This window comes from Tupaia chinensis, unplaced genomic scaffold (genome assembly GCF_000334495.1).
Source record: "Tupaia chinensis unplaced genomic scaffold, TupChi_1.0 Scaffold000674_2, whole genome shotgun sequence".
Classification (NCBI taxonomy): Eukaryota; Metazoa; Chordata; class Mammalia; order Scandentia; family Tupaiidae; genus Tupaia; species Tupaia belangeri.
Window position 1 is genome coordinate 619,595 of NW_006160198.1, and position 14,665 is coordinate 634,259.

A 14,665-nucleotide genomic window follows, 5' to 3' on the forward strand; every position below is an offset into this window, starting at 1 on the left:
AAAGAAATAAATACATAAACTTTAAAAAATGCAGTTGCAACAGGTAAGATAAACACTGTGGCTAGAGGTCAACCCCAGGATTATGTGAGATCATATAAGGAAGCATCAGGAAGATGTAAGGTGGACATAAAACTACTCCTATAAGGGCCAGCCAGTGGCGTGGTGGTGAAAAGTGCTGGACTCCCACACGGCTGACTGCAGTTCAAGTCCCGGACCTAGTGGCTTGCTTTCTCACTTTCCCTCTGTCTCTTTCTCTGTCTCTCTCTGATCAAACTGAAAATAATAATAATAATAAAATTAAATAAAATATTCTTAAAAAACAAAACTACTCCTATAAACAGCTGGAATAAATCACTCTGCCCTTTACCTACAGATGTTTATACTTTCATCCTCTGATTCTGTAGCAGAAATGCTCCAGGCCGTGAGCAGCTTAATCTAAAGTGACTTTCTTTTCAATAATAGGCAGAACATTAACAGTATAGGTCGCAAGGTGCAGGGTTACTTCCTCTGCTTTTATAAAATATAATATTTTAAGTTTAAATTATAGCTATGGTTTTATCTTCCCATCAGGAAATATAAGTTATTTCCGTTTTTTATTAACTGTTTGAAGAATCTCCAATTATATGTAGTAACAATTTCCTTAATTGATATAGTTTAATTCGTTCCAATGAGGTTACGATTTGAGTTAATCCCCCACCAGGTGGCGGCAGAGGAAACAGCTATGGATAGCAGTGCAGAGAAGCCTAGGAAGGAAGAAGGGGAATGAAGCTATTGCCTTTCCGGAAACGGCATGGGTACACCCGTGTCTAGGATTCAGCCTCAGCTGCTTTGTCCCTGGGGTTGCAGGGAGTAATGTGCCTTATGTACTTGACCCTTTCTGAGAGCCTTGATGAGCCTCCAGAACTACCTTTGCAAAAGTATCAGTAAGTTTCAAATTTTCTTTATCATTCATTATGGATATTCCACAATTATTAAATATTAATGTTATTCTTAATTCCTAATTGAAAACACATTTAGGAGCACATAGCAGTTTGTTCTTCAAATAAACGAATAATTTCTCAAATGTTTATCAGCTATCACTCACAAGTCTTTGCATGCTTTGTTTACTTTTATTTATTAAAATCATAAATGCTTCATCTGGAAATATTTTTAAATAGATCATTTAGAGCAATAAATTAGTTTGGATCACTATATAATTAAAAAGAGAAAAATCTCCTTTTGAATAAAAGTATGTCCCTCTTGAGATTTTGTGTTTTTTTTTGGAGAGGTTTTTGCTATAGAACGCGTGCACTCGCCAGACAGACAGAGAGAGACAGAGAGACAGAAAGAGAGAAATCACCCCCCAGGGGGTATGGCCTTGCCACAATCCCTTCTCCTCCATTCTCGTCTCGGGATCTTGGGCACGACGCACAAGCGCCCGGCATGAGTTTTAAGCCACCGGGTCTGGGACGCGAACTGTGGTCGACTACGTGGGAGTCCAGCAACATAGCCATTATGCCAACTGCTGGTCCTCCTCTTGAGGTTTTTATTGAATTTGAGGAAGAGTTATAAAATGAAGTAATCTATGTTAAATAAATTCTAAAGTTTTGAACAAGTTATAGAAATAGAAAAGACCATACAATTTCCTCTAGGACTGCTAAATCTATGTACCCTTAACACAAATATGCAAATAGACAAAAAGAAACACACACAGTGAGTAGACTATTTTAATTACTTTAGGAGTAATTACAAAATGTTTCTTACAATGCAGCAATTTTTGTTTAGGGTTTTGCCATAGGGCGTGTGTGCACTCCTTGGAGAGACAGAGACAGAGATTGGGAAAGTGAGGAACCACCTCCCAGGGTGGATGACCATACAGCAATTTTTTTCTCCTCCATTCTCCTTTTGGGATTTTTGGGCACACATGAACATGTGCCTAGTATGATTTTTCAAGTCACTGGGTCCAGGACTTAAACTGCTGTTGACCATGTGGGACTCCAGCACTTCAACCACCATGCCACCTGCTAGCCCCTATAATGAAGTATAATTTTATGTTATAAAATGTGGTGGAATTTGTGATCTCAATAAATATATGTGTTATTTTTTCATCCATTTACTGAATGTATTCTTTTCTTTTTTAACAACAACATAATGAAACTGAAATCCTTTTTTCTCCTTCAACAAAATGGTATAGTGCTTCCAGAGGCTTTTGTATCATTTGATTTTATGAGAATTGGTGGGGTAAAGGTAGATTCCTAGTCTGAACTCATATTACTTGTTGGATATATATAAATGTGGAGTGATTTAAGAGGGCTCTGATAGGGCCAGCATGTGGCATGGTGGTAAAGGCGCTGGACTCCCAACCAATCTACTGTGGTTTCAGTTCTGGAAACCATGGCTTAAAACTCACATTGGGTGTGTGTGCATGCATGCCCAAAATCCCGAGAGAATAGAGGAGAAGTGATTGCAGCATAGACATACCCTGGGGGGTGATTTCTCACTTTCTGTCTCTCTGTTTCTCCTTTTTTTTTTTTTTTTTTTTTTTTTTGGGGGTTTTTTTTTTTAGGGGTTTTTTGAGAGGTTTTTGCTATAGGGTGCGTGCATTTGCCAGAAAGAGAGAGATAGAGAGACAGAAAGCGAGAAATCATGACCCAGGAGTATGGCCACACCACAATCCCTTCTCCTCCATTCTCCTCTCAGGATCTTGGGCACGCATGCACATGCACCCAGCATGAGTTTAAGCCACCAGGTCTAGGACTTGAACTGCGGTTGACTATGTGGGAGTCCAGCAACATAGCCATTACACCAACTGCTGTTCCCTCTCTGTTTCTCCTATGAGCACATGCACCCTATAGCAAAAATCTCTAAGGAAAAAACGTCTCTAATAAAATATTTCTATTTTAGAAAGAATTTCTCATATATCATATTTTGATCTCCCAGCATAGATATTTTCAAATAACTGCCCAAAAATATGTATCCCTAAAATATAAAACAAATGCAGAAACAAACAAAAAAGTGAATCTGCTCTCTTTGAAGTAAGAGTGGTGTCCAGCACTTGACCCATCAGACCTTTTTCCATCACCCTCTAAGGTTTCACTAAATCACCTTATGTCCGCTTGGTTTAAATAATAAATTTGCAGTGAGCATACATTATTATTGTGTAGAAGGTGAATATCCTGATAATATCTCTAACTTCCCTCTTTATGGTTGACAAAAATATAAAAAAAATCCAGTTTCCATATACAAAACAACTTGTTCAATGATATTGGTTTTCGTCCCTCTGTTCCTTATTCTCTGCTAAACCATTAGGTTGAAGAACTACCAAGGATCTAGGTTACAGGCAGGAGATAAGCACACATTATTCCTAAGGTTCCTGATTCAGATTTCCTGCACTTGTTACTTTCTCTGCAGTTTACGGACTGGCCTTTAAAAAGTGACTTTACGGGACCAGCAGTTAGCGTAATGGCTATGTCCCTGAACTCCCATGTAGTCGACCACGGTTCATGTCCCAGACCCGGTGGCTTAAAACTCATGCCGGGTGCATGTGCGTGCGTGCCCAAGATCCCGAGAGGAGAATGGAGGAGAAGGGATTGTGGCATGGTCATCCCCCCGGGGGTGATTTCTCACTTTCTGACTTTCTGTCTCTCTCTGTCTGTCTGGCAAGCACACGTGCCCTATGGCAAAAAACTCTCAAAAAAAAAAAAAAGTGACTTTTTCAGCTGAATTCATATGTGATCAAAATTTTCCAAATATTAGCTAAAGATTTATGCTCTGAAATGTCTGGGTGATACTGCCATGAAATTATATATTTCATATAATACGTAATAGGTCATATATGTTCGAAGCAAATATGTTACAATGCTCACGTTAATGAATTCAGAGATGAATGTCCTAAACTACATGTTCCTTAATAAATTGTTTATAATAGCTGTTCACTTATATTAAAGCCTTAGCGAAACTGATTTTGTTTATGAATGATTCAGGAATATATCTACAAAGCATTCTCCAGCTTTCCAAATTCTCCTGGATAGGCCAGGAATTTACATTTACAGTTCATCTCAGTTGATTAGTACTGCTATAATAACATACCCGAAACTGGATAGTTTATAAAGAACAGAAATTTAGGTGTTAGGTGCGGAGGATGGGAATCCAAGATCAAAGTGATGAAGATTCAGTGTCTGGTGAGAGCCCTGGTCTCTGCTTCCAAAATGGTCTCTTGAATGCTGTGTTCTCACATGACAAAAGAAACAGAAGAGCAAAAGGGTTGAGTTCATAGCTTCAAGCCTCATAATAAAGGAATTCATCTATGATGGAAAAGCCTACATGGTCTAATCACTCCCTAAAGGCCCTACCTCTTAACACATATACTGGGATTAAGATTCAACATGAATTTTGGAGAAGACACATTTAAATCAAGCACAGATGATACTCGCTATTTCTATATGCCATATTTACGAATTCAGCTACTTGCTAAAATTTACTTATAACCCCAAAAGCAATACCTGCAGCACTTTCATAGCCGTTTGCAGATACGTGCAGGACAGAGAAACGTTTGAATCACCCAGAGCCATGTTACCAGCTGAGGTCAAACATGTCAAAACTCTGCCTTCTTTTTCCAGCTCTCATCCTATGATCAAGTATCCTTTTTCTAGTATAAAAAGAATGTTAGAAAAGTTGTGTAATAATGGAATTAATATAAAGTTTTTTTTGGTGCCCCAAATTTTGAAATCTATGCATAGTTTTCCTCATAATATGAACTTTATTTTGTGAAAATTTTCTGGCCAGCCTAAACATGTCACACGTGATGATGTGTGCCTATAGTCCTGACCAACTAGGAGGCTGGGCCAGAAAGATCACGGCATGGTGAGATCTTGACCAAAAAAAGACCTTCTTCTCTTTCTCTCTCTCTCTCTCTCGCTCTCTCTCTCTCTCTCTGACTCTCTTTAGCTCATTGGAAAAAAGAGAAAAAAATAAGATTTTATTTTTATTCTTCTTATTAAAAGTATGTGAACATAGACTCATTAAATATATATGTTATTTATTTAGGAAGTCTTTACATATACTACTATAAGACTATGCCATAAAATATAAACAAAAAAGTAAAAACTAATCAGATTAATGAAAAAAATTTAAAATATAATTTATATAATCTAGTGCATTCATAATAAAAAGTATAGTTGCCAATACTTCATTTAAAATTTTTAATCTGTCTTTATGACTAAATAATTCAAACATAATTCATTTTAATTCAATAATTTTTATTTACTTTTTTAAAGAATTATTTTATTTATTAATTCATTTCTTTTAATTTGACCAGAAAGAGACATGGAGAGAGAGAAAGTGAGAATGCAAGCCACCAGGTCTGGGACTTGAACTGTGGTCAGCCATGTGAGAGTGTCCAGCGCCTTAACCATCACTCCACCTGCTGGTCCCCAATACTTTTTATTTCAGTAACTCATTCCATAACTTTTCTTTCTTTCTTTTTTTTTTTTTGGAGAGGTTTTTGCTATAGGGTGCGTGCACTTGCCAGAGAGACAGAGAGAGACAGGGACTGGCCTTTAAAAAGTGACTTTACGGGACCAGCAGTTAGCGTAATGGCTATGTCCCTGAACTCCCATGTAGTCGACCACGGTTCATGTCCCAGACCCGGTGGCTTAAAACTCATGCCGGGTGCATGTGCGTGCGTGCCCAAGATCCCGAGAGGAGAATGGAGGAGAAGGGATTGTGGCATGGTCATCCCCCCGGGGGTGATTTCTCACTTTCTGACTTTCTGTCTCTCTCTGTCTGTCTGGCAAGCACACGTGCCCTATGGCAAAAAACTCTCAAAAAAAAAAAAAAGTGACTTTTTCAGCTGAATTCATATGTGATCAAAATTTTCCAAATATTAGCTAAAGATTTATGCTCTGAAATGTCTGGGTGATACTGCCATGAAATTATATATTTCATATAATACGTAATAGGTCATATATGTTCGAAGCAAATATGTTACAATGCTCACGTTAATGAATTCAGAGATGAATGTCCTAAACTACATGTTCCTTAATAAATTGTTTATAATAGCTGTTCACTTATATTAAAGCCTTAGCGAAACTGATTTTGTTTATGAATGATTCAGGAATATATCTACAAAGCATTCTCCAGCTTTCCAAATTCTCCTGGATAGGCCAGGAATTTACATTTACAGTTCATCTCAGTTGATTAGTACTGCTATAATAACATACCCGAAACTGGATAGTTTATAAAGAACAGAAATTTAGGTGTTAGGTGCGGAGGATGGGAATCCAAGATCAAAGTGATGAAGATTCAGTGTCTGGTGAGAGCCCTGGTCTCTGCTTCCAAAATGGTCTCTTGAATGCTGTGTTCTCACATGACAAAAGAAACAGAAGAGCAAAAGGGTTGAGTTCATAGCTTCAAGCCTCATAATAAAGGAATTCATCTATGATGGAAAAGCCTACATGGTCTAATCACTCCCTAAAGGCCCTACCTCTTAACACATATACTGGGATTAAGATTCAACATGAATTTTGGAGAAGACACATTTAAATCAAGCACAGATGATACTCGCTATTTCTATATGCCATATTTACGAATTCAGCTACTTGCTAAAATTTACTTATAACCCCAAAAGCAATACCTGCAGCACTTTCATAGCCGTTTGCAGATACGTGCAGGACAGAGAAACGTTTGAATCACCCAGAGCCATGTTACCAGCTGAGGTCAAACATGTCAAAACTCTGCCTTCTTTTTCCAGCTCTCATCCTATGATCAAGTATCCTTTTTCTAGTATAAAAAGAATGTTAGAAAAGTTGTGTAATAATGGAATTAATATAAAGTTTTTTTTGGTGCCCCAAATTTTGAAATCTATGCATAGTTTTCCTCATAATATGAACTTTATTTTGTGAAAATTTTCTGGCCAGCCTAAACATGTCACACGTGATGATGTGTGCCTATAGTCCTGACCAACTAGGAGGCTGGGCCAGAAAGATCACGGCATGGTGAGATCTTGACCAAAAAAAGACCTTCTTCTCTTTCTCTCTCTCTCTCTCTCGCTCTCTCTCTCTCTCTCTGACTCTCTTTAGCTCATTGGAAAAAAGAGAAAAAAATAAGATTTTATTTTTATTCTTCTTATTAAAAGTATGTGAACATAGACTCATTAAATATATATGTTATTTATTTAGGAAGTCTTTACATATACTACTATAAGACTATGCCATAAAATATAAACAAAAAAGTAAAAACTAATCAGATTAATGAAAAAAATTTAAAATATAATTTATATAATCTAGTGCATTCATAATAAAAAGTATAGTTGCCAATACTTCATTTAAAATTTTTAATCTGTCTTTATGACTAAATAATTCAAACATAATTCATTTTAATTCAATAATTTTTATTTACTTTTTTAAAGAATTATTTTATTTATTAATTCATTTCTTTTAATTTGACCAGAAAGAGACATGGCAAGAAAGAAAGTGAGAATGCAAGCCACCAGGTCTGGGACTTGAACTGTGGTCAGCCATGTGAGAGTGTCCAGCGCCTTAACCATCACTCCACCTGCTGGTCCCCAATACTTTTTATTTCAGTAACTCATTCCATAACTTTTCTTTCTTTCTTTTTTTTTTTTTGGAGAGGTTTTTGCTATAGGGTGCGTGCACTTGCCAGAGAGACAGAGAGAGACAGAGAGACAGAAAGCGAGAAATCAACGCCCCCCCCCCCCAGGGGGATGGTCACACCACAATCCCTTCTCCTCCATTTTCCTCTCGGGATCTTGGCAACACACGCGAGTTTAAGCCATCCGGTCCAGGACTCGAACCATGGTCAACTACATAAGAGTCCAGCGACATAGCCATTTTGCTGACCGCTGGTCCCTCATTCCATAACTTTTCTATGTCAAGACTTTGTCAGCTATAACATGGGCAAAGGGAAAATAAAAATATTAATAATTTGTATGGAGCGAGTACTAAGCAGTTAGGACAGCCACCCCTTAATCAGACTAGATCTAGGCTGGGACATTTAACCTTAAAATGTCTACCAGATAAATTTCAATCATGATTGCCAGGTAAAGATAATGACAGCCAAAATGTAATTCACTACAGTTTGCTCTTAAACATTTATTTTAAAACAAAGTAAAAGAAGCACAATCTATTCCTTTAAGGTAAAGATAGTGTTTTTACAAAAAAGTGTGCAAGTAATTGATTTTGAAAGACCTTAAGCTATGGAAGAAACAATGAATGTTTGGAGAGTTAGCCAGTGATACGTGATTTTTTTTCCCCCCAAAACTGTTGATGTGGAAAAGCTTTCATATGTGAACCCTTAAAACTAGAACATGACTTAAATTGGTGGAAACAATTATGAAATAAATATCAAGATCCAGTAAACTTAGAATACATTTTTCTATTTTGGGCCTAGTCATGTTTTTTAAAAACTATGACAGTATTCTTCTAATAAAGTTTCCTGATAAATTGGCCTCTCATTTTGTTGAAACAGCGAGATCCTGACTAAAGATTCAGTGAAATGACTGGCTACTATATAGTATTTGTGTACATAAATAAGTTATTATTCCTTTATACTTCGTGCATTCTTTGGGGACTGTCACCCTCTTATGTGTTGTTTGTATGAGCATCCTGTGTGTGCAGTCACTTATGGGGCACATAAAATGCCAGGCCTGATGCTAAGTGTTTTACAGTCCATCCTTAGAACCACCTTATGACCCAGTGCTGGTATCATTCTCATTTCATACCAGTGTATTTGAGTGCTTTTCCTAATCATGCAGCAATTAAGAGAGAGTACTGAGATGGGAACCCAGACACACTGAGTTTAGAGCACTCTCCCACAGTTCTGCACTGCTGGATTAAGAGCATCTACTCTAAATTGTAGAGTAGGTTATTTATTGACACAATTGGGAAATAAAAAAACAATAACAATTTAGGATTTTCTCATCAAACAAAATTTCTGGTCATTTTCTTCAAAAACAGATTACCACAATTTGTGGCCAATTAAATTATAGCGACAGCTATGATTGTTAACAATTCTTGAATGTAGAAAGTTGAAATGACAAGTTGGGTAACAATGGAATCCTTGTTAACAATGAGTATCTTGCTAAATTACCATTTAGAGAACAAAATGCTGCTGAAGGGTTGCTTTTAAACTGGTAGAGAGTGAATATTTGGTTTGTTTTGTTTTTAAATTGGAAAGAACAGGCGGGTTTAGAAAAAGAAAGAAAGAAAAAGACACAGCTCAGCAAGATTACCTACCTCGAAGGAGAAAAGAAACAGAAACTAAAACTGAGAAAACAGGATGGAAATGAAAGTGATTAAAAGAAAATCTGGAGAGGGAAACACCTACTCAAACTAAAAGGAGAAAAAGAAACTATTGAAAATATGATGCAAAAATATGGATGAAAACAAGGATACCATTTTGAGAGATTGTGGCTTGACTTGTTTCCTGGCTGCTAGGTCTGGAACTCAAGCCTTTGTGAGCCATGTGGGAGTCCAGCACCCTTAACTACCACACCACCTGCTGGTCTCAATTATGGTAGATTCTTAGAAAGAGTCTCCTGTCTATTTTTCCTCAGGTGCTTCCTCTTATGCTCAATTCTCATTACTCAGTCCTCATGCGACAGACTCTTACTTAATAGACAACATGAATTATTCCTCGCACCTCACTTGATGCCAATAGTGAGAGTTAGACAAGGGCAACTGCTTGGGAAATCAACCAATGACACTAATGTATGTTATTATCTAGGTTTACCATAATCTTCATAGCATTTATCCTCACCTGACATATTGTGTGTTTTTTAATTATTATCTGTCTTCCTGCTTCCCTTAGAATATGAACGTCATAAAAGAAGAAAATTTCATCTTTGTTTTGTATTTTTAGAGATTTTTGCTATAGGGCATGTGAGCTCTCTGGAGAGACAGAAAGAGACAGAGTGATGAAAAGTCAGAAATCACCTCCTCCCCAGGGAGTAGGGATGGCTGTGCCAGAATCTCTTCTCTTCCATTCTTCTCTCGGGATTTTGGCCAAGCACACACACACGCCTGGCATGTGGAACCCAAATCATGTTTCGTCCACATGGGGGTGCAATGCCTTAACCACTCTCCCACCTGGGGGCCTATAATTTGTTCATTTTATTACCTACACCTAAAATAGCTCTGGTCATATAATGGATCCTTAATAAATATCTTTAAAGTGAATGAATGCATGATATAATTGAAGAACTAAACATTTAAGCATATTCAGTTTAATTCTGTGATATTTGAGAAAGAGTCAAACACCAAACATTTGACCCTTTCTCTTCTGGGACAGCAATTTTGTGGTGTTAAGAAAATGAGGTTGCCTATTATAGCAAGGAAGAAGGAGAAGGAGAAAGAAGGAGTAAGAGAAGGCAAAGATACTGAGTTGTCAGAAAAAGCATGCATAGTTTTGAATGTTTTTCTACACAAAAATATGTCATGACTTTTCTGACAACCCAATATTAACTTTTTTATCCATATTTAACCATAAATCCCTTTTCATTTCTTTCATTTCTGTGTTTGAAGCCAAAGAACAGAAGGATAAGTGCTAGGGAACGGAATGATTTTTGGATGGTTGGTTACTTTGCACTGTAATATATTGAACGAATGGCTCTCACCAGCAGGTGGGAGTGGAGATGAAGGATAGTGGTGGGAATATGTTTTTGCAATAGCCTTAAAAGTTATCCTCAAAGACCCAATAACTAAAATTAATAGTTTAAATACTTCTGTAAAAACATCTAATTTTGGTTCAGCAAGTGGTTTGGAGGTTAAGGTACTGGATCCCCCATAGTTGACTACATGGTTCAAGTCCAAAACCCTGTGACTTGAAATTCATGTTGGTCACATGTGCATGTGTCCCCAAAAACCTGAGAGGAGACACTGGAGGAGAAGGGATTGCACTGTGGCCTCTCTCTTTGAAGGGGATTTCTCACTTGCCCTATAGCAAAAACTATAAAACAAACAAAACATCTAATTTGAATCTCTTCTACCTGAATATAAGGCCAACTCTTAAAATTAAGTAAATAAATAGTAGAAGTATAAGAAGAATCAGAAAAGGAATGGTATAAATCAAATCTATCTGCAAGGGCAAAGTTTCATTCACTTCCATAAATTCCACTGTCTTTGATCAGTGCTAAATTCAAATGAAAACTCTCATTCAGGGGAAAAATCATTAAAGGCCTTCTAGCAGTAGAGTATTATGCTAGTTGCTGTGCAACTCTGTCCCTTCTCCAGTTCGTCATCCTTCAAAGGAAAAAAAGCCTTCATTAGTAATATAATTAGAGAATAAAATAAGACAGCATGCTATAACATACTCATTTGCACATTTTTTATCCCCTTAGAGAATTCTGACGAAGACTCTGTATTTCTCTTTTCCAGTCCAAAGCACCACCGGGCTTTCCAGGCCTATCCACACTTCATTGAATTTAAGGATTTTAATGGAGTACTTTTCCTGAAGTTTGTCTCTTTGTTAGCCTAAATGTCCCCTTTATCCTCCGTATAGTTCTGGACCATGGTGTTGCCATTAGGATGCACACACACCACCACCACCACCACCACCACCCACCACCACCTCGCTCACGGCTACAGAAGGCCTGGGCAAAGAGTAGTAACCTACCGGCTCACAGTCCTGTGGCTTCTGTACTAAAATGAAGCTGCCATTTTTCAGCGTGGGTGTCTTTTTTTTTTCTCTCATGACATAGACAAATGTTGATGTTTACTACAAGTTGGTACATTAGTTGCTAATTAAGTTCCTAGCAGCTTCAGCCAAAACTTGCTGTATTGAATCCAAGAAAAGAATGGCAGCTAAATCAAAAATAAGTTGTGGGATTTTTGTTTTGTTTTGTTTTATTAAAGGAAAGTCTATATTAAAGATATGGGGAACTTACATGCTGGAAGATAGGAAACCTTCAGTGCTGGCGTCCTCCTTCATTGGTGGTTAAAGTTCTTCTGCCTCTGTCACCAGGCCTGGACAATGCTATAGAAATCCTAGCAATCTGAGCATGAGGCAATAGAGGTAATTGTTGACTCAGTTTTTCCTACCTACTCTCAAGTTCTCAGAGAAACAAGTTAGTTCTTAAGAACTCCTAAGAGGTCAGGTTTATTTCAGAAAGGGCATAGGTGAGTTCCTTCTGGGGTTCTGGGGTCCACATCTCTGGAAAATGTCTTCTTAGTTTCATTTTCCCACGTGCCCCTTGCAATTTTCCAGTCTGGTTGAGCTAACCCTGCCTGCATGCACCACCCGAGGCTAATTCCTCTTCAAATCAGGATCTGCACCAGTTTCTCTTCACTTCTAGATTGGGAAGTCCCGGATCACAGGCTTTCATGCCTTCTGTATTTTCACAGGTTAAGTGTCGGTTTGTTAAGGTAGGACCTAGCTGAGAAGACAATGTACCCCCAGGAGTTCTGCTAGAATGCTGCTGCTTTAGTTCCCTACCAGAGAGAATACGCTCTCCTCTTCTGTTTCCTTTGCTGCCCTTGATCAAAGGCCTCTTCTCTCTCTCTTTCCTGGCACCCACCAAAGGCTGACTCCGCCCCAACCACACACAGTCCCGCCTGGCGGATTACGTTGTTCGGGAAGTCCCGAGTAGAGAATCGAAACAGAAACCAGTCAGGCTAACTATTATAAGGACTGCCGGGTGGACCGCTGACTTACAGCTGTCACCTACGTGTGTGGCAGCTTCGCCAAGTTCCCGGGCCGAAAAGGCAGAGGAGACCAGAAGATCGCGTCCGCCAGCCTGCACTTTCCGTCCGGCGAACCCTGCTCACCTGTCCAGGTGCGACCGCGCCCCCGCGTGCCGGCTAGAGGACCCTGCACCAGCCCGACGCACAGCGCTGCAGACGCTGCGACTCCAAGGCCTAGGGCCTCGCACCCTCATCTTACCCGTGGAGCAGACATCAGCAACCCTACAGTCGTCTTGGGAGAGTCCTCCTCCCCTTTCTCTGACAAGGAAAGATGTCGAATGGGCATTCCTTAGACAAGCAGTTCCGCTATCTCATCTCGTGCTTCAGGCCCAGAATAAAAACATATATCCAGGTGGAGCCTGTGCTGGACTACCTGACCTTTCTGCCTGCAGATGTGAAGGAGCGGATTCACAGGACCGCTGACACCGAAGGGAACTTGTCTGCAGTTGAACTGCTTCTGAGCACCTTGGAGAAGGAGGACTGGCCCCTCGGGTGGACTCAGGAATTGGTGGAGGCCCTCCAGAGAGCTGGCAATCCTTTAGCAGCCCGCTACGTGAACCCCGAGCTGACTGATTTGCCCTCTCCATCATTTGAGCACGCTCATGATGAATGTCTCCAACTGCTAAACCTCCTTCAGCCCACTGAACCTCCTTCAGCCCACTCTGGTGGACAAGCTTCTGGTTAGAGATGTATTGGATGCATGTGTGGAGAAGGACCTGCTGACAACTGAAGACAGAAACCGGGTAGGTATCAATTCAGATGGAGCTGGGCTTTGAGGGAGAGTTGGCAAAGTAAGGTTGCTGGTACATTTGCTCCATTCCAAATGTTCTTTGACATCTTTGGACGTATCTGAGAAGAGACTGTATCTCATCTTTGAGGAAAGACTAGTTAGGCACTTAAAACTGTAACTGGAAATTTAAACATAGAAGAGCTAATTTTCTAAGTGTTTCACTGAAGTAAATTACAGAGGAGTTAACTTTAGTAATGTATACATTTATTGAACACTTACTATGTACAGTTAGTATCATTTTCAAAATGCATTATCAGTTTATGTTCAAAATAATACACAAACTTTCTAATGTTAGTAACTATGTGAGGAAACTGTGGCAGGTTACTCAAATTCTCTCAGGAAGAACAGTGGCAGAGATAAAACTTTAGGTCCTGATAGTGTTGAATTTGGGGTCTTATTTAACGTAGCCCCATACAACAGAAGTGTGTAAACTATGACCCATGGGCTCGATCTAACCTCCTATTAGTTGTTGCACACCACAATTGTCACTGTGTATAAAGAAAGTTTTATTGGAACATAGCCATATGTATTTGTTTATACACTGTCTGTGGTAGATTGGTCACTCCAACAGCAGTTGGACAGAGACCATATGGACTGCAAAACCTAAAATATTTATTATCTGGCCCTTTAGAGAAAAAATTTCCAACCTCTGCCTTCCATTATACATTATGCCATTTCATCTTGGTCCACATGAAGAGATTACCTCCCTCTCTCACACACATACTTGGACACACACACACACACACACACACACACACACACACACACATTTTCTTTTTAAATATTTGTTTATTTATGATTCAAAGAGAGAAAGACGGCAAGAGCAAGAAAGAGAGAAAGAAGCACCTTGGGCAGGTGCAGTTACCCGCCACTGATTCACTGTCCCATGAACCCTGCCCACCTGTTCACAAATGTGATTCCAAGGCATAAATCAACTTAGTAGAATAATAGTTGAAGAAGACCTAGTGGATAGAATATACTTAAAGTTTTAATAATCATGCTGCGATCCTTTTTCACCGGCCCTTCAGCTCTTCAGGGTCCTCGGCACCTAAACACAATGGTCATGTTTTCAGGCTGACTCAGAGGTTCAAACCCAGCATCGGCCATGTGGCCTTGAGTCTTCCTGGGCATGGTGTTACTGCTGTGCCATAGAGGCAGGGCCTTTTTTTATTTATTTACTTTTTTCTTTCATTAAGTT

At 39.0% G+C, this 14,665-nt stretch overlaps 2 protein-coding genes across 2 annotated transcripts in view; one reads left to right on the top strand and one right to left on the bottom strand.

The window, feature by feature from the left end:
* GCA (grancalcin) overlaps window positions 1-12,511 on the bottom strand; it is a 48,064-nt gene extending 35,553 nt beyond the window's left edge. The window contains exon 1 of the mRNA XM_014592331.2: window positions 11,882-12,511. The gene's annotated coding sequence lies outside the window, so the exon portion shown is untranslated. The remainder of the gene's footprint in view (window positions 1-11,881) is intronic.
* A 101-nt stretch (window positions 12,512-12,612) lies between these two features.
* The window catches only part of IFIH1 (interferon induced with helicase C domain 1), a 68,993-nt gene continuing 66,940 nt past the window's right edge, over window positions 12,613-14,665 (top strand). Inside the window, 2 exon segments of the mRNA XM_006160265.3 lie at window positions 12,613-13,299; window positions 13,301-13,420. Of these exon segments, the coding sequence (XP_006160327.1) occupies window positions 12,949-13,299; window positions 13,301-13,420 (471 nt within the window). The 5' untranslated portion in view covers window positions 12,613-12,948.